General features: G+C 36.9%; 1 protein-coding gene and 1 pseudogene across 1 annotated transcript in view; one reads left to right on the top strand and one right to left on the bottom strand.

Moving 5' to 3' along the window:
• Ttc6 (tetratricopeptide repeat domain 6) overlaps nucleotides 1-24,610 on the bottom strand; it is a 164,202-nt gene that overhangs the window by 10,310 nt on the left and 129,282 nt on the right. The window contains exons 19-27 of the mRNA XM_051196046.1: nucleotides 22,398-22,480; nucleotides 20,600-20,676; nucleotides 19,980-20,140; nucleotides 15,531-15,665; nucleotides 14,539-14,688; nucleotides 13,402-13,542; nucleotides 12,232-12,345; nucleotides 7,397-7,516; nucleotides 3,179-3,252 (exon numbers count right to left, since the gene is read on the bottom strand). Of these exons, the coding sequence (XP_051052003.1) occupies nucleotides 3,179-3,252; nucleotides 7,397-7,516; nucleotides 12,232-12,345; nucleotides 13,402-13,542; nucleotides 14,539-14,688; nucleotides 15,531-15,665; nucleotides 19,980-20,140; nucleotides 20,600-20,676; nucleotides 22,398-22,480 (1,055 nt within the window). The remainder of the gene's footprint in view (nucleotides 1-3,178; nucleotides 3,253-7,396; nucleotides 7,517-12,231; nucleotides 12,346-13,401; nucleotides 13,543-14,538; nucleotides 14,689-15,530; nucleotides 15,666-19,979; nucleotides 20,141-20,599; nucleotides 20,677-22,397; nucleotides 22,481-24,610) is intronic.
• On the top strand, nucleotides 17,627-18,128 carry LOC127230613 (60S ribosomal protein L27a-like; annotated as a pseudogene).

Below are 24,610 nucleotides of genomic sequence, written 5' to 3'. Positions count from 1 at the left end.
ATGATTCTGTGCCCATGTTTTTCTGTTGTTGTTGTCTTTGCTTTTGGTCAAACACCACCCAAAGATGTGCACTAGACTATCTAGTCTAGACTATCACACAAGGATCAACACTGAAGTAGTAGGGACATGTGGCCTCTGATGTATCAGACATGCAAGAGTTAACAATGGCCTTAATGAGTTCTGAGTTTGTTCTGTGAGTAGCTGCTTGGAAATCACAGGACCATCTCTCTGTAGTTTACAGGGACCACACTGCTTTCTCAGTAACTGCAACTATTTAAGATGTGCCAGTTCATTTGAATGTGGGATCACGGTGCCTCTCCAGGTACCATCTTGATGGATTACATTGGCAATTCCACATATGGACTAGCCCTACTCATCAAGAATAAAAATGGCATAGGGATTCTGTGTAAAGTACATTTGTTGATAGGTTTTCTTGAATTCAGTATTTCCACCAGTGGGTGGAGAAATATTTATTTATAGCATGTACCTACATGGTCTATGTGTTCTGTATTTTACAGACAACTGTCATATATTCACTATAAATTATTGAACATTCTCTTATATTAGTATTCAATTTGTATCACATCCGCTCTTCTCACCCATCAGGGAATTAAAAAAAAAATCTGCTACAGGGTGTAAAAATAACAATATTTTCTTTTGGGTAGCCTAACCAACTGCAAATGATGCAGCAGCAAATCAGAAAGTGAATCAAAGCCCTTTACTCTGCAGTGCAAATTATACACTGTAAAGGGCGGTTTTATCTATCAGTTACCAGTGCTGAGGAGCACTTAGTCCAACCCGCTGAGTAAACAACCTAAAGGGAAGAAGCAGACTTCCTAACATCACTTGACAAGCACTTTAAAATTATCACTGACTGAAAGCCACGGCCAGATCAGTTGGCAGAACTGAAGACAGGGTCTTCCCCCCCCCCCACTTCCTACATCAATAGACACAGGAGAAAATGGATCAGCTGAGCTGTAGAAAGCACACTTTCATTTTCCTGAAGACAGGGCTGCCACTGCACCCTATCAGCTGGAGTAAACCCTAACATGGCAGTAATCCAGTGGGAAGATCTGGCAGATTTTCAGGGTAAAGTGTTCATTGACCTATAAGTCATTAAGCATCAGCTGTCACATATATTAATTACATTAATGTATATGTAATATACATTAAAAGTATTTTGTGAAATAAATGCCTTTACATGAATCTTAAACTCACATGACTGCTCTCACCTCTCTCACGAGGAGCTGGAGTTTACAATGCCTGCTCTGAGACACTGACACAGGCCCACTGCATTTACAGTAATCACAGATGTGACCACAAATGTTCTTCTGAATTGTACAAACAAATCACAAATACCTCCAAACACCGAAGAATATGACTTGCAGAGTTAAAGACTTGAAAATAGCTTATCAAAATACCATGATAAATGTGTTCTGCTAGCAAGAGTCTGTGACAGCCAAGGAATAGATATCACTTTTAAAATACAATGATGGCTTTCTCATTGAGATCTGAAAGTTCACATTACCACCACAACACTTTTGGTGATTACATCAGGCAATAACTAGGATATTCAGCCTAAGGAATGTTGTCTCCTGGCAACTACAAGAGTGAGAGCTAGAAATATACAAAGGACACTGGAAAGTCTTCAATTCCCTAAGTTCAAAGATCAAAGCCCTGAAATTTAAAGGTTTATTATTTGTATAAAACTTCTAAAGTTAAAAAAAAAAGTGTTTTTTCTACCAAAAAAAAAAAATGTCAAATAGTGGTAAGCCATTCTTCCATAGCGTATGTGTGTTGGCAAAATAATTTTTTCTAGAGAATTTATAATTACTAAATATTCTTTGTTGTTAAAGTTCAGTAAAACTGTGAAACTTCAATGCACACAGAATTAAAACACTGAGCTGTCAGGGCTTTGCTGTTGATTTAAATTCCACTTTTATTAGAAAACAATGGAGATTCGAGAGAGCTGCTGGGAGTGGGTTATTTGGAACTTCAGAGCAGCATTAAGGAGCCTTTGCTGTTGTACCCCAAGATCACACTTCATAAAGATGTGAGCTCAACACCAGGAGACACTGACCGATTCTAATAGCTGTTAAACAGAAATGAGGCTGAGTGAAGTTGTGGGATGTTTCAAATGTTGACAGATGCAATGATCTCAGACATTTTGGCCTACACACGTCTACCAAAGTCAACACATCAGTCACCATTCCATTCCTTCTTAAGAATAACAAGTGCTTAAAGAGACAGACTGCACAAAGATTGATGCATCAAAACAGACAAAGGTATGACTGTGTATAATGAAAGGCCTGTGACTAGGTTTTAACCCTAAGGCATCTGCAGAGTTTGCAACTATTATATTACTTTTATCCTACAATAAAGGACTTTACTTCTCATGGGGAAATGTAGCTACATATGTGCCTCCTAAAAAGGAAAATTAGAATGTCACTTTCCCAACTAATTCGAACTCTATTCTAGTCCTTCAACTGTGTATTTGAACAGACATGCCTCTATAATTTACAAATCATCCCACTTTACTCCTCCAAAGGAACTGGTATTATTTCTCTTACCAAAAATAATGGTATAAACTATTATTAAACAATAACATGTGTCCATATTAAAATCTGTACAAATGTTGTGGGTTACTGTTGTTATTTCTAATTGTTCTTGTCTATAATGTGTTTATATAGAAATCTCAGAAAGACATTTTAATATATTTTGTGGACATTTCCTTGAATTGTTTTCAGTAGTTTTAGATATATAAATACCTCTTATTGGAGCAAATTTTTCTTGAAAATATTTTTAAATTATACCTTTTTCCAGGAAATGAACTTTCTGAACAAATTATTTTATGCCTAGAAACTTCAAGCTATGCATACATTTAATCAACATTTTGTATACAGGCTTGAATCAAGCGGATATCTTCAATGGATGATATAAATATTTAATTGCTGATTTGGTTCAAGTCAGTTTCTTAGAAGGCACAAAGGTGCTCCTGTCAAGGTCCTTGGATCTATGAAAGGATCTTTATATGCCTACCCCACATTTTTGTAATCTATCACAGCCACACTTCCTTCCATCCTTTCCATTCCCTTCCATCTTCTGTATGGGGCTCTAAGTGGTTATGTCTACTTAGTGCCCTTGCTTGCTTCCCCTTGACAACAATGGCGCTCCATACCTGTGGTGGCACATGGCAGTAGCTTGACAAAGGCTCACGCTAGTCTCGCTTATCAGTGCAGCTTGTTTAAAATCCTGAAACAATTTTATAAGATCTCGTTAACTTGTCATGGGTTTTCTTAAAACTTTCTTCTAACTCTGATTCCACATAAGTATACATCACATAAAGCATTAAAATAGACATCTTGCTAATGATTCACTTTCTTCTCCATAGGATTTCATCTTATGAGAATGGATGGAGCAAGGAATGCCAATCTTTGTTGACATTCCGAGTCTGTGTTATTTGCATCTACCTTGAGAACAGGAACTTTTCCTGCGGTGCTATTCTGTGGTATGCAATAAAGTATCTCATTTACTTCCTTTTGTGTGTGTGTGTGTGTGTGTGTGTGTGTGTGTATAGCACTGGAAACTTCCCATCTCAGACACAAAAGGAAATTCCCCCAAAAGAACCTTTAGAATTACATGACTTTTGGACCATTAGGTAACAAAGCACTGTGCATAGGCTAACTCTGAATTTACTTGCGGAATCCAGGCTTCTGGAAGGAGGTGTTTGGTTCTGTTCAAGGATCGAGAAGTGTTCCCCAAGGAGAAATGAAAACACTACCCCTAAGGTGTGAATTCTGGGGAGTAGGTAGGAATAAATTTGAGAGGCCCTGGGAAAGGCTGTTTAAGGGGACCAGAAGTGTTGAGTCTGCTGTGTGAGAGCCTGCCAAAATGGACCAGAATGTGGAAAATGTTGTCTAGAGCTTGTAATCACCTCAAAGTCTTACAGAAATATTTTCTGCATGAAAGAAAATAAGAACAGTACCAAACTTGAATCTATAGTCAAATGATACCTACAAAACAAGTATCAGTTTCATACTGGTATCTACATGATTACTGATTGCTATGATGAGGAGGAAAGCCTTCCAAACTCAGCATACAGAACCTCTACAAAATAAAAACTGCCATATTCTTCCCAAGAGAATGGCATCAATGGGACTCTCCATGGGTATTTCTGCCTGTTACTTCACTTAGCTAGCCTGAATTATGGGCAGATGGTAACCTCTCCTGGACTGGCAAAATGAAATCCCTACAAACTTGCTTCTTAAAAGTAACCAACACCTTCTAGGCCGGACATGCACTGCCCAACTAGAGAGGCACTGCCTCAACCAATCGTTTCCCTTCCCTCCTCTCCTCACAACCTTCCCCTGGTTGTTGTTAAAGGGAGAGTCTGCTTGTCTCAAGAAGTAGCATGGATTTTTCTACTATGAGTAGGGGTAAAAGATTTGAGAGTAAGGTATAACTGAAAATCTAGGGTCCATAAGAGGAAATGGCATCATCACTGACCAATCTCAAAGTAGGGATCCTAATCTTAAAGCTACATGGCACATTTTCAGACTAAATGGAAGGATCCTAGGTGGAAATCAGAAATCTGCTATCTCCTTAAATGTAATCTGAGCAAGCAGTCTACCAGGTGTGGTCATTCTGTGTCTGAGAATCCTAACCTATCTCCTGTGGAAGCTTGCTGCCCTAATTTACCATGCTTCTCCCTCAACTCCCCTTCTATGGAAATCACAGATGGCTACATCTTTCTAGTTCCTGTCACGACCAATGTACCTGAAATGGGAACCAATGCTGTCTCCAGAGCATCAAATTCTGTCAACTTACTACTTCTTTAAATCTGACCAGCTTTATTTTATAATTTGTAAAGAGATCCAAAGATGCGTTTATATTATTACTTTTATTCTTACTAAAGTAATCCATTGTATTGTAGGTGGCATGTTGTAAAACTACCGAATTCTAAACAATGATCCTCTATTCTACTTCTCCTTACTCCTAGTCACACTCCTTAAGGGCAATTAACTTTATGTGTTACTCTGGGGTTTGCCTTCAAACTCCTAAATAACATGAGCAGTATAACTTATTTAATTTACAACTATTCACTCCGTACACAGAAGAGTTTAACTCTCCTCCCCTTCTTCCCCTTCACACACTTCCCCTTCTTCCATCATCCTTATGCACCTAGACAATATGTTTGTGGGATACCAACTCTGCATCCCTCAAATGTCTGATACTTTATCTATGTCTCCTCACATGTATTTAAATTTAAGGCAAAAAAAAAAAAAAAAAAACCCTGAACAGTACTGTGTGATACCTAAATATCATGTCTATACTAACTTTAACCTTTTATTATATCTGTTTTTAATTCCTCTGTCTCACCTGGTAGATTTGCAAGAAGGAAAAGGCACAGGCAAATGTTCCCATTGCAACATAATGTGCCACTAGCCCCCCAGGCATTCCAGACTAGATGCTTCCTGATCAAGCTAGTCTTGGGAACGTCAAATAGCTGTGCACTATTTATCTATTTGCTCCAGGTCTCATGCCACCTAAGGTTTTGGTCCATCAATCCTTCCACACATCTTTTTTCCATGGATAGTCTTTATGATGTTGTCTTGATCCTTTTTCTTATCACACACTGTTATAACCTTTATCATTTCTTCTCTGACTGCACCATAAATGTTTGTACTTAATTTTTAATGATGTGTTTCCTTTACACAAAGCAAGGATCATGGTTTTGCTTTTGTATGTTTTTTTTAATGTATCTTCTCTATCATTATATTTGAACTGTGTTTCTTGTACTCAGAATATACTAGATTTTTTTTTCAAAATTCTCTTCTAATATTCAGTTCTTTTATTTGGCACCTTTTGACCATTTCTATTTGATATAACTATTCACATCACTGGATATGAGTATAATATCTTATTGTTTTCTGCTGATTTCTTCAGTGTGTGTTTATCACATTTCCAAATTTATTTTGAGGTCTTTTAATATTTCAGTTTATTTTTGATTGGAAGATTGTATTTAATCAGAAACTTGGACTAAAGAAGGGCTTAGAGTTACAGCTTTGTTGTGTGTATGGGGTCAGCTTGATTATCACCTCAGAACAGGAAAGGAGCTGGGCCTTCCAGAGAGTGGCAAAAGGTCCAAGTAGAAAGGGCCCAAAGTAGGAAAGAAGATTGGCAATGGAGCCTGGAGTGAGTGTCAGTCACTTCGAGTAGGACCTTGGTTTTAATGGTCAGGAATCCAGGTTTTTTTGGTTGGGATGAGGTTACTGCAGGTTTGGAGCAAAGGAATAACTTCATCTGCTTTATGTTTTAAAGCGATTTGTTTAGCTACTTTGTGGGGAATGCAAGTACAAGGGTAAATGTATTAACATCACTGTCAGGGGTAAACTACTTCAGTAGACTAGGAGACAGAAAATTCTATTCTGAGATCTGAGTTCAAATCTAGCCCAGGACTTCCTGATTGAGAAGAAAACAGCAATTAGAACTGACATACTTCAAAATCTGTTTCAGTGACAGAATGAACTAGACTTGTTAGTGGACTAAATGTGTGGTAGGTGAAGAGTCAAGAGTAATTCTCTCTTGACTCGCAAACATTAAAGCTGCCTTGTCTAAGAAAACATATTCCAGCTCCTGCCTCAGTACTTACTCAAAGGTCTTATTTAGCCTCTTTTAAATATTTATGTTCTTATCTCTAAGCTTAAATTATAAATCTGTACAACTGTCAAAGCTGGAATGTAGCAAGGAAATATTTCATTATGTGTGGCTGTAACAAATACATAAAATGACTGTCACTTAACTACAAATGGATATTCCATCTTTGTCTTGTTTCTAAATTTTAATTCCAAAAAATCACTGTCAAGTCATATTAATGATAAAATGGAATTATGAACTACATTTATTTTATAAAGAATTAAATTAAATTGAAAATGGTTTCCAATATGCTTCCATAAAATCCAGTTCTGAAGGTCTATTCTTAAAGGCTTACGAGGCTGTTCTCGGTAGTCATTCTATACAGCTATGCCCTGCCCTGTTTGATTTATTTTGACAAATTTCAACAGGAAAAGGAAAACTATGAGTGAGAAAGAACATTGTAGAACAGAACAAAATATGTACAATTAATTTTGCTAAACAGTTGAGTTTTTCAAGTATTTCCTTTGGGAGATAATAGCCTTAAGTAAAAAATAATAACACATTAACCATCCAGTTGTAATTAAAATGAAGGTGAAAGTGCTTAGGCTTTATAAAAATTCTGTTAGTGATCCCAGACATTTCAATACCATTCTTGTTAATGCTGTCATTCGTTAACACTATTAATCTGTAGCACTAAATACTACTTTTCTAAGGAAGTGTGATCAAGTAGTACATTTACCCACATCACAGGAAGGCTCACCTCTAATGCAAAGCCATATCGCTTTTGTTCAGTGTAGATGAGTCCACGGTTAATAAAGGTATTTAATGCTATTCTTTCTCCTGCATCAAGGAGCAGCACAATTCCATAATCTCTTAAAGCCTGAAAATAAAAAAGTCACTTAGAGCCACGGGGCAACTCTTTGGAGCCTTGCTTATGACACTGTCCTGAGACAAATATGCTTCTACTCAGAGTAGGATCTCAGAATCAATTGTGGAATGTGACATGAGTCTATGCTCAACTTGAGGAGTCCTTTTAGCTATATGACTATGGTTAGTGCTGCTTTTAAATAAGTACTCATTGTGCCTGTCGTTCCCATGCCAACCGTTTGCTGCCCATGTATACACATATACATTGCATAGTTTGGAAGGGACTCAACACTCACACCCCCCCATACACACACACAGGATACTTCTTCCAAATAACACATTCACTTGAAAAGAAAATGGAGGTTACTTTTTGAAATTTAAATTCTTTTTGGAACTGTATTGCCTTCCTACTAAAGCCTAAGCTGCAGGAGGTAAGTGTTTAATCTTTTCACTACTGTAAACTTAGTGACATGCATCTTTCACATAACAGGCATGTCATTTCGTAGCTTTTAGTCCAATGAATAAATCACAAATGTATCAAATGAATTAACCACAATGAAAAGAGATCACAATAAGAGTGAAGAAGGAAGTAGGGAAGTTCAAACTTTATTGATGAGTTTACTCGTTGTTTTTAAAAAAGGCTACCTGAGCTCAAAGAATAAATCAACCAAGAAGGAATCACTTCTGCTTAATTTTTTTTTATTGGCCAAAGAGGCAAAGCTTCACTGATGTCTCTTCTGTGCTAAGTACTAAAGAGTAAATTTTTCTAAATTATTTTTGGTGGATATTTTGTTCAAAAGAGCCATGTGGTTGATAAAACAAAGACCATACAATACAAAGTTATTGTATGACTAAAAAAAAGGTAAATAAACAGAATTTAACTTTCTGCTTGCTCATTTGCCCTTCTCTCCTATTTCCTGGCACATGCATGTGTCTAAAGATACTGTACAATTGGAGATCTTATATGTATACTGTGATATAAATATAAACATTGCTAGGCCTACAAAACACTTAGCAATATTTGAAGAACCACCTAGACTGTTCATTACTCTTTGTCTGACTTATAATTTCCAAGGACTCACAGAATGTAGAGTCTGTAGATGCCCTAGAGATCCATTAAGCAGCTGAACATGAGAAAGAATTCTAAGTGAGAGTTCATGGACACTCAGGGTGGGTGCCAGATGTGGGAAGCCTGAAGGGGCTTCCTGGTTTGGTTTTTCTTTTGTTTTATTGACCCTTGAGATACATAGTGTCATGCCACTCAACTCTTCCTAGGCCTTGAATTCATGATCTTAATGTCTGAATTTCCACATTCTGTATAGACATTTTCTAGTTTGTCCAATCTAAAAGTTTTGGCTAAGATGGCAAGAGCTGTAGCCTTCTCTGATTTTGTATCATCAGTTGCCATTACTAGATGTTGAGTTTAAGAAAAGTTACTTAATTGAAGCCTGTTTCCTCAAAACGAGCATGTTTCAGTACATTTCAGAGTCTACCTACAAATATGGCAGGAGTGTGAGGTCAAAATTTGCATATTAAAGATACCACTGGAATATATTTTAGAATTTCTGAATCAACTAGTTTGTTAGATTTCCAAAGAGATGTCTTGGTACTTAAAGCACTGAGGGCTCTACCAGAGAACCATGGTTTGATTCTCAGCACCCACATATGACCATTCATAACAATAACTCTAATCTTGTGATATCCAACCCTTCTGGCCTCTGTGGGCACTGAATGCACATGGTACATAGACATACATGCAGGTAAAACACTCATACAATTTACAATAATGAAAACAAAAATAAATAGTGAAACTGATCTAGAAATCCCTTACCACATGTTCCCAAGGCCAACACAGCAGAGCATTGGGGGGTGGGGGGGGGAGTATGCTTCATACAGCTTCTTCAACATACTGCTTCAGGCCATATGGAAATTTTGACATTTGACATTTCTAGCTATGACCCACTACCAGTCTTAGAAGTGCCCTTATCCCCTTAATAAACCCATTCTTTTCCTTCTATTACCTACATGTGTGGCTGCCCAAACCCTTGTTTGAGAACCTAGAAATCCCAATGGTGCTTACCATCCCTCAATTTCTGCCTAAAACAGAAATGCCTTGACTATATATTGATAAAGTGTTTAGCTTGGTTCTTATCATACAGTAAGCCATAAATAAGAGGTGATGGCTACTGTTTTCATTATTAAAGAATAGTAGAGTCAAAATCCACCATGCTGTTCTAAGGCTATGTGAACACCTTCTGGACAGAGGAAACTGAAGATTAGAAAACCACTGTGATAGAACCATGGCATGCATAAGGCCTCCTCCCTGCAGGCACTGAGGAAAGAAAACAGGCATGTAAACTGTCTTCTTCCTGTCTAACTTCATGATCAATCTGACAAGCTAGTTTATTCAGAGATTTTAAAACGGATTCCAATGTCTACTTTTGTCTGAAAATATTCTTAATAACTTTTCAGAGTTGATACATGACAAGAAATTTGATTAAAAAAAAAGAGACCTGTATTTAGAGATTTTGCTTGGTTAAATCTCATTTATATATGTGCAAGCCTCTTTTAAAGCAAGCACTTGGCTCTCTCTTTGCTCTCTCTCTGCTCTCTCTCTGCTCTCTCTCTCTCTCTGCTCTCTCTTTGCTCTCTCTCTGTCTCTCTGGTTTCTCTCTCTGGTCCCTCTCTGTTCCCCCCCCCTCTCCTTCTTTCGGTTGGCCACCAGCTACCCCCTCTTTCTCTCTCCCCTCTCTCAATAAACTCCACGTGGGCACTGAAAAAAGTATTCAAGAAATATATCGAAATTTAACCAAGTAATTTCTTCAGCTTTGTGCTTCAATAATACATGTTTTCATTTTGCTATTGTCTAAGTATTTGTGCTTGTTAATGACCAACAGTGACTACTTTTGAGTTATTAAAATTTCAAACAATAAAAAAATTCACCATACTTAGATTTTATGAAACTCTATCCATAAAGAATGCCTAAGCATGTCAGACCAGTGATGGAAAGAATGCTGAAAAGTGGGTGAAGTAGGCAGAAGGGGAGGTGGTGACACTTTGAAATGACATACTAGCCAATCCAGAGTCAAACTGCTTTGTAAAGCTATCTAAGAATTGTGAACCCAGAAACAAACATGTGAATGCTAGCACTGGTTTCTAACTCCCTGTGTGACTTGGATAAGTTCTGTGGCCTCTCCCTACTTTCATGTCCTTGTCTGTAAAATGAGCAGATGGAATGCTCTGGGGTCCAGGCACCTTGACAATCACCAATATTTTGAAACACTATTTTGGTCTCATTTATTCAGATTGGCTTCCATGTTCTTCATTAACCAAGAATTAGCTTTTGCACATGACTGAGACAACATGTGGGAGGTCCTTTCTTAGCCAGCCCATTGTGTTTGGCCTGTGCTTACCTTCAGGTAGGAATGGGGGTGTAAGGAAAGTCCCCCAAGACACCTGCTCCATAGGAACCTGCTAAATGATCCTTTAGTTAGCTCCTTTAACAACTGCCTTGTAAAAATTAATTATTAATTTGTCTGCATTTGTAGAGGAAGGCAAATTTGCTAGGCTAGCTGTCAGGAATGTTGCATTCTTCTGCTAGACAGGAGCTTTCTCAACCTTTGTCTTCCCTGTGACCTCCACATCTCTAGAAGCTGTAAGCAGCCTTAGCTGAGTTTTACAGACAGGGCTGGGGGATGTGGGGTATGGGAGTGTCTACCTAGAGCAGTGGGAACAGGACATCTAATAAAAGAATGCTCTGCCACTATGAGAGGGGGCAGAAGGGAGGAAGGAGAGACAGGTAGACAGGGAAGAAAGAGAACACAAAGATCCTGCAGGTAGGGGATCACACTTAGATAATTCTCATTGAAATCAACCATATTGACAAAGTATGAGGCAATGGAGGACAGATTAGGAAACACAAATGAGTCTGACAGAGAAATACAGTTGCTGCTGCAACCTGTAAAACATGCACAAGTCCCTGTCAACAATCCCTGCACGTGGAACACACAACTCTATAATCTTCACTGCATGTATAGTCTCTAAATTCTACAACAAATAACTCCATGAACTGCTCTATCTTTGGTCCAGGTTATAAAACAGTATTTCTGGCGATCACTTCTATAAAATTACGTACAATGGTGTATCAGTAAAAGATTTACTCAGATGATACTTATATAACGTATCCTAATTTATACAGGCATTTAAATATTTGTGTAGGCATTATAAAATGAATTGACAGCATAAGATAATTTAGCATGAGGAAAGAAGTCAATATTATTTTGAAATGGTTCTGTGTGGTTTCTCAACTTTCCCAACACCCCCCTCCCATCCCATGCCCCCAGACCACTCCATAGGGAGGGTGATGCCTTCCAGGAGGGATCAACAGAATCTGTCATCTGGAGTAGGACCTAGGCCCTCCCTCCTCTCTCTAGGCTAAGGGAGTATCCCTCCATGGAGAATGTGTTCCCAAAGTCCTTTCATGCACGAGGAATACATCCTGGTTCCACTGCCAGAGGTCCTGTATAGTTGTATTTCAATAGGAAATATTTTCCAAGATTCTAGCAGAAATAAGAAAGAAATATATATGCTTTACATATGTTTATAAATGCCTTAACATGTTGATTTTGAAATATTGTTTATTGATCTCTTGTCCAAGACAAGAAGCCACTGAATGTATGTTACTTCTTGAATGCTTTAAATCTCTCATTTACTAAAATGGTTATTTACCATCTCAAGTTCCTTTATCTTGGTGTAACACAATGCTCTGTTATAAAATGCTGTGTAACTGTTCTTGTCCATGTTGACAGCTGTAGTTAAATCTGTAATAGCTAGCTTGTAACTCTATAAGGAGAAAGAGTAAGAAGGATAAATCATCACAGACAAGGTTTAATGATAAAATAAATTTGTGATCCTATCAGTATTTGAAGCATTCCTTTAAGACTCTATGTATCATCTCTAAAATTAATACAATGAACTAATCTTTCATATAATTCACCAAGAAGATCTTGGTAGGGATTCTTACAGTTCTCTCACCTACAAATAAAATTAAGGATGTCAGTAACTTAAATTTAAGCAATTATGGGCTAGAGAGATGGCTCAACAGTTAAGAGCACCAGGCTCCTATTCCAAAGGACCCAGGTTCAGTTTCCAGCATGGTGCACAAACATTCATGCACGCAAGCACTCATAAAATAAAAATAAAATCTCAAAAATTAATTTAAGCAAATATTACACCAATGTTGCTATATAGCTTGGAGAAAATGATACTGACTATAAAAGGTAAACATTCCACACTCCTCTGTGAACACTGAAGGGCTGACTTACTCCTACCCCTGATGCTGCTTTGTCATACAGCCACAACATTTTCTACCCACACTCATTCTCTTGTCCCCTTCCATTCTCCTAGTATACTTTATGTCGTCATTTCTGAACATAGTAATTTTTTTGAAACTGGTATATAATGCAAGGTCTCACTTTTGCTTTAAGACACTAAAGCAAAGTATTCCATATGAAGTAGTAATGAAGAAAAGTCAAAAATATAATCATGGAGAAGAAATCATTCCACACACCATCAGATATAATAATCTTTTGCCCAGGAGTTTCTAGTTAGGAAATTTTGTTCTCATTACATAAAAATGCATTATTTAAAATGAATAGTGAAATAAATGAACATTCCAAATGTTCAACAATCAAGTAATTAAGTATAAATTATGGGAGAATATTATGCATCATATATAGTCAAAGATTAAGTCCAAAAATAAAAAAACAGGGAACATCACAATTATATAAATAGAACAAACTCAAGTCATATATCTGAGGAAATATAGGAAGCAAGTGCCCAGTTAACAAGCAGAGTCTGAGCTCCAAAGTCTTTGTAAAATTGGCAGGAATGGCTTACCCTGTTGTAGTATTTTAGAACTCCCCTGCAGATGTAGGCACGGACACTCTCAGGATAAAGTCTGATGGCCTCATTACAATTCAGAATTGCTTTGGAGTATCTGCCCTTTAAACCATAATAGGCTACTCGGCTTAAATATGCCTTTTCAGAGAAGGAGAAAAGCAGAGATACATGTTGTAGTAAAATCACCAATTATTTCCATTTCTTTTCACTAAAAAAATTAAACATGCAGCTAATTAAAATAATTTTATAGGGATCCTACTTGTGGCTACTGCTTGGATTCAGTAATCGTTAGTGTATAACTTACTGTGTTTGATTTCTCCATTTTTCCCCTAAACTACCAAAAACCAAGTTGTGTACATCGTAATCCCTTACCCCATTTCCTTTAGCATGATTCTCATGTGAAAAAAAAAAAAGACATTGTCCTACATAACTCCACAGATGCTATTTGTCTAGGATGGTTACTAATAATTCTGTAAAATTATCTGGTATTTAGTCAACTCAAATTTAAGACACAACTAAGATCAAGACCCAGTCAAATTCCATCTACTAAATTCTTTGTTGTCCCTTACATGTATTAGGAGGCAAAATCCATTGATATAAAAGCATATATATTAAAATCACTAACAAATAAATTAATGCATTTTGAATATTTACATATATCACAATTTTCAAAATATTTCTACAAATATAGCATGTATGGTAAAAGTAATACTTTTGTTCCAAAGAGAAATACAAAAATTTTACAAATATAGCATCTACATTAAAAGTAGTACTTTTATTTTATTTCAAAGAGAAATACAAAAAAATGGATTGTTAAAATATAGTTAATTGCTGTCAGATATGACAAAAAATGCACAGCTCTAAACTTGAAAGGCAAAGGTAGAAGTGCCACGAGTTCAAGATTACTCTCTGCTACATAGTGAGTTCAAGGCTATTCTATGCTCCATAACATACTGTCTCAAAATAAACAAACAAACAAGAAAAATGGAGAAAAAGGGAGGAGTGGAACAGGAGAAAGAGGAGAAGGAAGGAGGCAGAGAGCTTCCTTTTAATATCAAATTACATACAAACCCTTTAATAATTTCACCAAAACTAACATATCCTCAAAATCACTGATGTCTTTTATTTAAATACCTGGTAATGTCTGGGATTGAGGGTAATTGCCCGATTAAAATCCAGAATTGAGTTATCTTTGTTGAGTTTTACTTTACAAAGTCCCCGATGATAAAAGGCTTCTGCAAATTCAGGATTTGCTTTCACAGCCTTTGTAAAAGAGTCAAAAGCCTGGAAGAATATATTGAAGCACATAACACTTAGTGACAGGATGCAATGAATTCAGAAGATTAATAAGGTGTGGAACCATTATTGAAAAGCTTCAGTAGAGGGTTCTTTTGGGGAGAGGAGCTATTTAAAGTGCATTCTCCCAAAGACCCTTGTGGAACAAGCAAGTATAATCCTCAGAAATAAGTCAGACTTATAATTAAAGGTCCCATTACTTCCAGATAAACATCCACATAGTCCATGTTGTTAGATAACAGTATTTTGAGGTTGAATTTCAATCATTATCCTTTGGATGTCATTAATTCAAAGAAACCACACACAGTGGCATTGATTTCTCCTTTATGAGCCAAGAACTATAGCACAGACATAGTTGTTCAGTTTCAGGATAAAAGAGTGCCACAATTATCTAGTCATGCTAACCAATTGAAATCTGATTTGAATCCTTCATATATCAATAAAGAGAATAAAAGGGTGTTCTGATCATTATCAATTTAGTCTGCAGCATATTAAAACACTCAATTTAACTACTTACAGTCTAACAAATCAAGTTGGTATGATGCTATTATTTTGCTACAATAGTTTCCTATAGTTAGATTTATTATTTGTGAGGAATACATATTAGCTTTAAAATACTATTAGAAAATTAGTATCAAATAAAATTATATTTAATTTTAAACAGTTCAAGGGAATTAAGGGTGCAGACTGCCTGTTATAAGCCAATCTTTAAAAACAGACTTGGTCAGTTGACGTCTTGCATTATTGTAGGTAGTCCTCAGAAACAATACTGCTATAAGCAAGTTTGGAAAGTCACAAATAATAATCTCTGCTTCTAAGCACACATATACCATTTGTAAGTTGCCTTCCTCCATGTAACAAAGACCCAGGTTATACAGACACTCTGCTAAAACATTAGTGGCAATCGGTCCTTTGTCAGAACTCGAATACATTTCCAAAGCTTTCTTAAATATTCTCACAGATTCCTATGGGAATAAGAACAAAAAGGTGAAGGGAATGTTTTTGCTGGCTATTTGTTCAACATCACAACCTTAAATGTAAAGAGGACTCAGAGCCCTTAACAGTTTGGCTCTCATATCATGTAACTGCACACAGATCTGATAATGTCACAAATGTCAGTATACAACTGGAAGACCCTGTCCCAGAGGAGGAACCCAGCAACCATCCTATACACCAGGTCTCAAGCAGGCTTGCATACATGGGTTTTTGTAGCTACAACTTCTAAATTCTAACATCAGACTTAAACATGTGGTCCATTTATTAATAATTACCTAGGTATTACCCTGAATGTCATGCTGGAAAGTTAGTAGGTAGCAGAAGTATTCATGATACCTGATATAATTTTAATAACCCCCGTTTTTGTCTGTTTTACTCTTAGTAGGATTCAACTAGATCTAGAAAGCAAGTTTCACCAAAAGTTACCCACATAAACTTCATAAAAAGAGTTGAAGCCTATTAATGATAAAGAAGTTTAATTTTCCAGATGTCATTTACCAATTAACAGATCATCATGTGAATTTAAACATGGATATAAAGTTTAAACACATTTGATGTCATTCTGCTTTCTAAACTGTAGTAAATTGTTAAGGCAGCCATGGGATTTGACTTGAACATATTGTCTTCATGCTCCTCTTTAGCATCTCCTCCAAGCTGACAAGCCACCTCAACATCCAACCTTCCATCCTCAGCACATGACTTTCCACCAGAAAACTGAAATTTCCTTCTCCGTTTCATTCCTTTATACTATTCAGTGTACCAATTTCACAACCATGTTCATCCTTTCCTCTCCTATCGTTGGGTATTTCCTTATTGTCAGAGCTTGATCCTTGATCTCATCTCCCTCTGTCCCGTTTCCTCGCTGCTTTGGACCTCTAGCTCCTCACTGTCTCCCTGAGCCCATTTCAATCCTCCACCCAACTTCAATGAAAACAAGCACAACTTAGGCTTCTCATTCTTTGCCCATCTTCCTCTTCTTGGCCACTTTACCAAATTTTCTCAGGGGGTATCTTGGAGTGGAGGTTTACAAGGAAGTCATGTTGGTATCCTGAAAACAGTACCATGGGTGTTGTGGATAAGAGCCTGAAAGACTTTAACACTGTTGCTCCAAACCAAGATAATGACCATGAGATAAAGAAAGAAAATGAACTTGAGAGATATTGAGACAATGGAGCTAAGACAACAGCACCTCTGATTGGGTGAGTTGTCTGAAAGTTCACAGGTCCAGAAATTCTATGGCTTATTTGGAAACTGTTTGGCTCCTACAGAAAGGCAAACATGATACCAGTTGAGCTGCCTCCTCGACACTTGATTGGGAGAAATACCTTTCAAGATCATTTTTGTTCCTAAAGGAATCCGTTTGCTTCCCTCCAGGATTAAGAGCACTGACTTCTTGGTAACTGTTGCTCAATCTACAGCCCTAGAGGACTCCCAAAGCTCAGGGCAACACACAGACTCTTCCTTTTATCTCCATCTCTATGTGTCTATTTCTCTCCATCTAGCTCAATTTCTATCTCTGTCTCTATATCTCTGCATCTCTATCTCTGTCTCTATTTCTAGATCTATCTCTCCATCTGTCTCTCACTATCTTTATCTCTGTCTCTATCTTTATCTCTGTCATCTGTCTCTATCTCTATTTCTATATCTTTCTGTCTTTATCATGTTTCTGACTCTATCATTATCTCTCTATCTCTATCATATCTCTGTCTCTATATCTAACACTGTTTCTGTCTATCTGTATCTATCTATATATCTCAATATTTCCATACTGGTTTCCAGAGAAGTCGTTTTCTTGAGAACTTTGAAGACCTTTCATATATTCTACAAGCATTTCTCCATTGGACAAAGCCATGCCCACTCATTTTTAAATGAGAGTCCTGCTCTTCTTTGACTCCTTCTGGGTTCACTAAAGAACAACACCCACGCTCTTTCCTTTCTGCCACCGCCATGCCATCCAGACTGAGGAAGACCCGGAAACTCCAGGGCCACGTGAGCCATGGCCACGGTCACATTGGTAAACACCACAAGACCCAGGAGGCCGCGGGAATGCTGGAGGCATGCATCACCACAGGATCAACTTCGACAAATACCATCCAGATTACTTTGGGAAAGTTGGTATGAGGCATTACCACTTAAAGAGGAACCAGAGCTTCTGCCCAACAGTCAACCTGGATAAGTTGTGGACACTGGTCAGTGAGCAGACTAGGGTCAATGCTGCCAAGAACAAGACTGGAGCTACTCCCATCATTGATGTTGTGCGATCGGGCTACTACAAAGTTCTGGGAAAGGGGAAGCTCCCTAAGCAGCCTGTCATCGTGAAAGCCAAATTTTTCAGCAGAAGAGCTGAAGAGAAGATAAAGGGTGTTGGAGGTGCTTGTGTCCTGGTGGCTTGAACCACCCAGGGAGGTTAATTAAATGCTAACATTTTCCAAGTGATCTGAGTGTAGGTTCTTTAGTTACATTCCAGTAGTTGTAAATTCATGTGTGCCCATATATGCTATGTTTCTTGTTAATCAAAAAAAAAATTGATAAACACCATTACTTTCAGACAAAAAAAAATGTATCAAAAAAAAAAAAAAAAAAAAGAACAACACCCACAAACGTCTACAATCCTCTGATTTGGTTAGATGTTATAAGTCATATCCATCTACCTTACTGCTGAGTTTAGGGATGCTGCCACATTTTTAGGTGTTTATTATTGTAACAACATAGATCCATATGCAAAATTTTGTATTCTTTTCCTATCACTGAAAAATAAAGTGGCTTTAAAGCGTGTTTCCATGGTGAGGTATCTGTGCAATAGATTAACTAAGTCTTCTGTTCTAAGATCCACAGGCCACAGAGGTAGTAGTAACATAGTATTGCCATCTAATGACTCAGACAGGAGAGTATCTTTTTCCAAGAACATTTGGATTGTTGAATTTTTTCTGTTTCCCTATCACTGTATAGCAGACAGTTGGAGTTCCCTGAGGTCCTATAGGCCATAGCAGTTCTGTGCCTTTGACCTTCTCCATCATCAGTTACTAACTAGCAGTCTTTATTCTGCCAAGGCTAGCAGAGGGAATCTCTCTTAGTCTTCTGCTCAAAAACACTATATAATGCAACATAATTATGGTCAGCATGACATCCCATCACCTCTGCTGTGGTCTACCGGTCAGGGCAATGACATGTTGTATCTATACTATGGTCACAGAAAGGCACAGTTTGTATTTTGGGCATGCAATATATCTGCCACAAGATGCTAGAAACCAGATCATAACAAGTGTCACGGGAGGACTTGAAGATAATTGGCATAGAAAATTTCCAAGATTTGATACTTTTAGTGATAAGAAGAAAAAAAAAGGGCGTTAACTGGAGAAGTCACAAAGTGGCAAAAACTGAGGTGCAATTGTAATTAAATGACAGTGTTGGAAAACATATAATGTTTAGCTTCATTTAAAATTATGCAAGTATATACTTGAATAAAAATATTACATGCCCTACTAATTTTATATATCTTATGTTTTAAGTATGTTAAAATGAATTTTAAATTTTAATAATTATCTTTTTAAAGCTTTTCATAGAAAAAGTCCAACTTGAAGTTTTCTAAGAAAATATAGGATCATTGTTTAATGACCTTAACATGGGAAAAACTTCTTAAAAATAATTTAATCACCTGAATGTAACACTGAAAGTAGATACACCCAAAAACACCGATGATGTCTGCTCACCAAAAGACACAGTAGAAGCCACAAATGATGTGATAATATACAGTACTCGGGCAAGGATGATTACAGAGAACCAATTTTTAAAATATGTAAAATAGTAAAAAGAGAGACAAAAATAAGTGTAGGAAACTGACAGAACAGAAAGTACAGGTTACTGATCAATACAAAATGGACCATGCTCATCCTGACTCTCCAGCTCAGAGTGAGATTGTCAAAGAGAAAGCCTGGTCAGCTAGTCAACAAAGCTGGTAGAATAACCTGGCATAGCATTACAGCACAGTGTCACAGGCCAGCAATCTACTCCCAGAAATATCTCCTGAAGCAGGATGGGCAGGCACAAGAGTATTTTTAGCAGCTCTGTTTTAACAGAATTTTTAAAAAGGTAATCCCATATCTTGGTTCATAGGAAACCAACATATTGCATAATAAATTCAGATACACTTATTAGGATAAATGAATAGTTTAAATATAAACACTATCATTTCATTTTGTAAAAATATTTCAATGTCATCCGTAAGTATACTTGTATGAATTCCATATCTAAGTTTAATAAGCATTAATCATCAGATTTTTCACCTTGATTTTCTTGGCCTTCATTAGGGCTTTTGCCAAGAGTGCATAAGTGGAGATCTCTGGTCTATTGACTGTGACCCCTTCCAAGACTTGAATAGCCTTGTCATGGTTTTCACAAAATGAGTAAATGAGTGCTTGCTGTATTGGCGTCAGCTCAATGAGACCTGAAAGCAAAGGCAAGCTTATCAGGACCCCTGCCAGGTAGCAAAGGTTTATAATATGATCATTTTTTATTTACTTATTTTATATTTTACATGTCTATCCCAGTTAGAATATAATCATTTTAAGGGCATTGCAAAGTACCATATAATTTTTGCAACACAAAATGACAAATCAACACCACACCAAACTTTCTATATATAAAGTAAAAAGTTAGTATAATTACAAACTAAAAATGGTAAAATCATAAGCCTGGTATATCATATAGTGAGTGCTCTTTCACAAAATTGTCCAAACTATGAATCATTCTACAAGTTGATTATGTAAAAGTACAGTGAAGTTTCAAAATCTTTGTCTCTTCATGCTATCAATAGTAATGCACTGGTATTACAAATAGCAAAAAAAAAAAAAAAAAATGGAGAAATATTTCTTAAACATTTTTATTTTTAATTAGTTGTATTTACCTTTGTTCATTTCTGATACTTGATAAATAGTAAGCTTTGCAAGATCATAACACTTCATCATAAGAAGGTACTGTCCCCTAGAAGAAATGACAGCTTTTATTCCAAGCAGAGAATGGGTATTTATTCTGTAGGCTTTAAAAACTTTAATTGGACTTATTCTTTGACAGTTTCATGCATGTATACTGTAAGTTCTGATTATTATGACCCCACACTTTTCTCATCTCCCTTTACCCCTATTTTACCACCCTTCTAATGTCCCCATCTCACACTCAATCTTTCTCTGCTTTGCTGTTGTTCTGAGACTTGCTGAGTTTAACCAGCATCCTCCATCTCACCATGGGTTTAAAACTCATTGAAACATGGGTTCCTTGGTTGGGTACCCAACTGCAACAAATGATTTGCTTTCCCCCCAGAATCCATCAATAGCCAATTTAGTTCAGCAGGGTAAAACAGGCCCTTTGAATCCCTCTAGATCACGACTGACTGTTGACTGCCCAGTCTTGTGTGGGATCACTGCAGGTAGCCACACCTGCTGTGAGACTGGGGCTGCAATGGCTGTGCCATGCCCAGAAGATAGCATGTCACAGCCCTTCTCCCTCACTTCCAGATCTCAAAGTCTTTCCACCTAGCTCTTCCATGATAATCCTTGAGCCTTAGAGGGGGCGATGTAAATGTCCTATACAATGTTAAGCACTAATTCATCAAAATAAGTACTTGAAAGAAAAGTTAATAATGTTAACTAACTTTTTAATTATAAAACTTTCACCCATTTATATAACCATACATAATATCAATCTTAAAATTACAGAGTGGTTTGTTTGGTTTTGACTTTTGGTATTTTGAGACAGGGACTCTCTATGTAGTGCTGGCTGTCTTGGAACTTGCTAAGTAGACTAAGCTGACCTTGAACTCTGAAAGATCCTCCCTCTCTCTGCCCTTTTCTCTTTCTGCATGTCTCTCTCTGTCTCTCTGTCTATCTCTGCCTCTCTCTACCTGTCTGCCTCTCTTCTCTCTCTCTCTCTCTCTCTCTCTCTCTCTCTCTCTCTCTCTCTCTCTCTCTCTCTCTCTCCCTGCATCTCTGTCTTTGCCTCCAAGTCCTGGGATTAAAGGAATGTACCACCATGCCTGGAAAAATTAAGCAGTTTTTTTTAAAGTCCAAGAAGACAAATTAACATGGAGTTATGATGAAAGAAACAATTTAGGAAATGTGACACTAAAATAAAGGTCACATAACAGAAAGGGCAGAAGTATTTATATAATTTCTGAACACAAAATACATATTATCAGAAAATATGTCCCATTGCAGTTTCCCAGGCATATTAATCTGGAGATACTATATTTTTTGTAATGATATCTTACAAGTCTCTATAGCAAATTCTACCAAATCTGAAATACAATTTTGAGTGTCACTTTTTTTCATTGAATTGGCAGAGGGTTCTATTTAGTACTGTGGATAAAAACAGAACAAATGTTTAAAAGATTACTCTAACAAGACATGGGCTATCTACATAGCAAGTCACCTCACTCTCAGAAACAGTACTTTAGTGTAAGAGTACAGCAAAGAAAATGATACGGTTATCTTACCATTTAACTAAAAGCAAGAAATAAATGTTGAGGGCTGGAGAGATGGATCAGCCATTAAAGGCTAGGCTCACAACCAAAATATAAGAAATAATTGTTGAGAGGTAGACATTGTTTGGAGATTAAATATAAGATAAAGAAGTAAAAATAGTGGGAACCCAAAAGTTTGCTACTATGTCCAGTTATCCCAAGAAGAATCCAATTTCTGTGCTCATACCTCATTATATATAACTGAATTCCATCCGGCTGGAGGTGAATAGCACGAGATAATTCACATACTGCCCTTTTGAATTTGTGAAGCTGTTGAACAATAAATAAAAATGTGTATGACAGTTGAAGCAATCACCTTCTTTTTGATGTTCATCTCCTCCCACAATTTCTTGCAGAAATTTTGTAGAAATTTATCCAAATATACTTTATTTTCCTTTCTGCTTGTTTTCCATTGTTTTTTTTTCAGATTATAATATAATTATATAATTTCCCCTTTACTTTCTATCCTCCAAACTCTCACATATATCAAATTCATGGCCTCTTTTTCATTGGTTGTTCTATGTGTGTGTGGATGTGTGTGTGTGTGTGCGTGTGTGTGTATAAATACACAAAGTATACAACTTTCTTAACTCACCAAAGCAAATATAATACACAAAATCAAAAAGAAGTCTTATTATGCAATATCTTTGCCTTTTTAATTATTTATCTTTAACTTTAAAGAACAGTTATAAATATTCATTCACATATCAATTTACACTCATTTATGAGATATACTGTAATATGCATATGTTACAGGAATTCTGTTATTGTCATGGTCCATTATCCAATTATATAGGGCATTTGGCTTGAGAGCAGAGTTCACATTCAGCTGGTCAGAATAGAACTAGTTCTTGGAGGATCAAGGAAGAGAGTGGCCCTCAGAATAGGTGGGGCTAAAGGCTGGCCCACTTTTCAGAGACAAAAGACAGGTAGTTGCATCCTAGCTGTGGCATTGGCTTGAGTTCTAATCTCATATTTGTCTTCGAGTTTTATAATGAATAAACAGCAAAAGTAACCCCTTCATGTGTATGTTTCTCTTTGACATAACTTTTCAATTTTTCTCCCTCAACCTTCTAACACCTATTTCACCAAATTTCACATACTTAATAAACTAGCATACAAAAGGTTAGAAGTAAAAGTAAATTCCTCTTTAAAAATAAGGTGGAAAAACAGACTTGAAATAAAATGAATCACTGAATATAAATGGATAAAACAAAATATAAAAACAGTATAAGAAGCCCATTTAAGACTCACACGGAAAGTAAACATTAACTCCATGCTTATTAATGGTCACAGAACCATAATGTAAATTCCCATATATTCAAAGACAAAAATCAACCACCACTGAAGACATTGCCAATGGAGCACTTACACAAATCCAGAAAAATTAACCCAAACAATGGAGAACTGCCATAAGTAGGTGGTAGGGTCCTGCTGAAAGAATGCCAGAAACCATTTATACACGGCAATAAAGGGAACTGAAATAGCACAAACTATTAGAAGAAATAATGGGTAGAATTAAGAGGACATCCGAAGAGACAGAGTGTGTTTACAAAAATTCAAGAATTTCTGTGGAACTTCTTAAGCTGCCCTTGCTCCAGCTGCACAATCAATGAACTAGTAGCATGTTCACATTGACATACCAACTATCCAGCTATGGTGCTGTGATCTAATACTTAAGAGGAATTTGGTTTGAAAACATAACTCATGGTGGAGTCTCTCATGGTGGAGAACATCCAGAAGCAGGCTGCCTGGTGATGGGAGCTTAAGGCTGTGATACCTCTCAACTCAACAGGCCAAGCAGCTCAGGCCTGACAGGAAGTGGGGGTAGGATATAAAACACAAAGAACCATGTAGTGATGCACTTTCTCTAGGGAGGTTTCACCTCCTTAAGATGCAATCTCCTAAAACAGCCCCACCAAAAGGGGAACCAAGTGTCTAAACATATAAACTTGTGGGAGAAATTTTACATTTAAACCATGGCATTCCATCCACAGCTCTACACACCTGGTCCCATGTCATAATACAAAAGGCATTTAGTCTGACTCCAAAATTCCTCACTGTCTTACATTTCCAATATATTCAAAAGTCAAAGTTCAAAATCTCTTCTGAAACCCAAGAAAAGCTGTTAATTGAAAATGCTGTCGTCATGGTGTCTTTTCACAATAGAAACCCTAAGGCAGCATTCTATATACACACCCAATTCTATGAACCGACACACTTACCAGTACATTCAACATACATACATAGAGCAACATATTCTAAAAGATTAACAGTAGCTTCCCCCACAAAATAAAACTACAAGCATCTTTGAAGCTACTGACTTTCAGAAACTTCTCATCATTTATTCTTCTTTGTATAAAATACATTAACTACAATAGCTGTATGCTGTTTTGTAAT

Source organism: Phodopus roborovskii, unplaced genomic scaffold, assembly GCF_943737965.1.
Source record: "Phodopus roborovskii unplaced genomic scaffold, PHOROB, whole genome shotgun sequence".
NCBI lineage: Eukaryota > Metazoa > Chordata > Mammalia > Rodentia > Cricetidae > Phodopus > Phodopus roborovskii.
The sequence above is the reverse complement of the archived record's forward strand: the minus strand, read 5'-3'. Positions and strand labels throughout refer to the sequence as shown.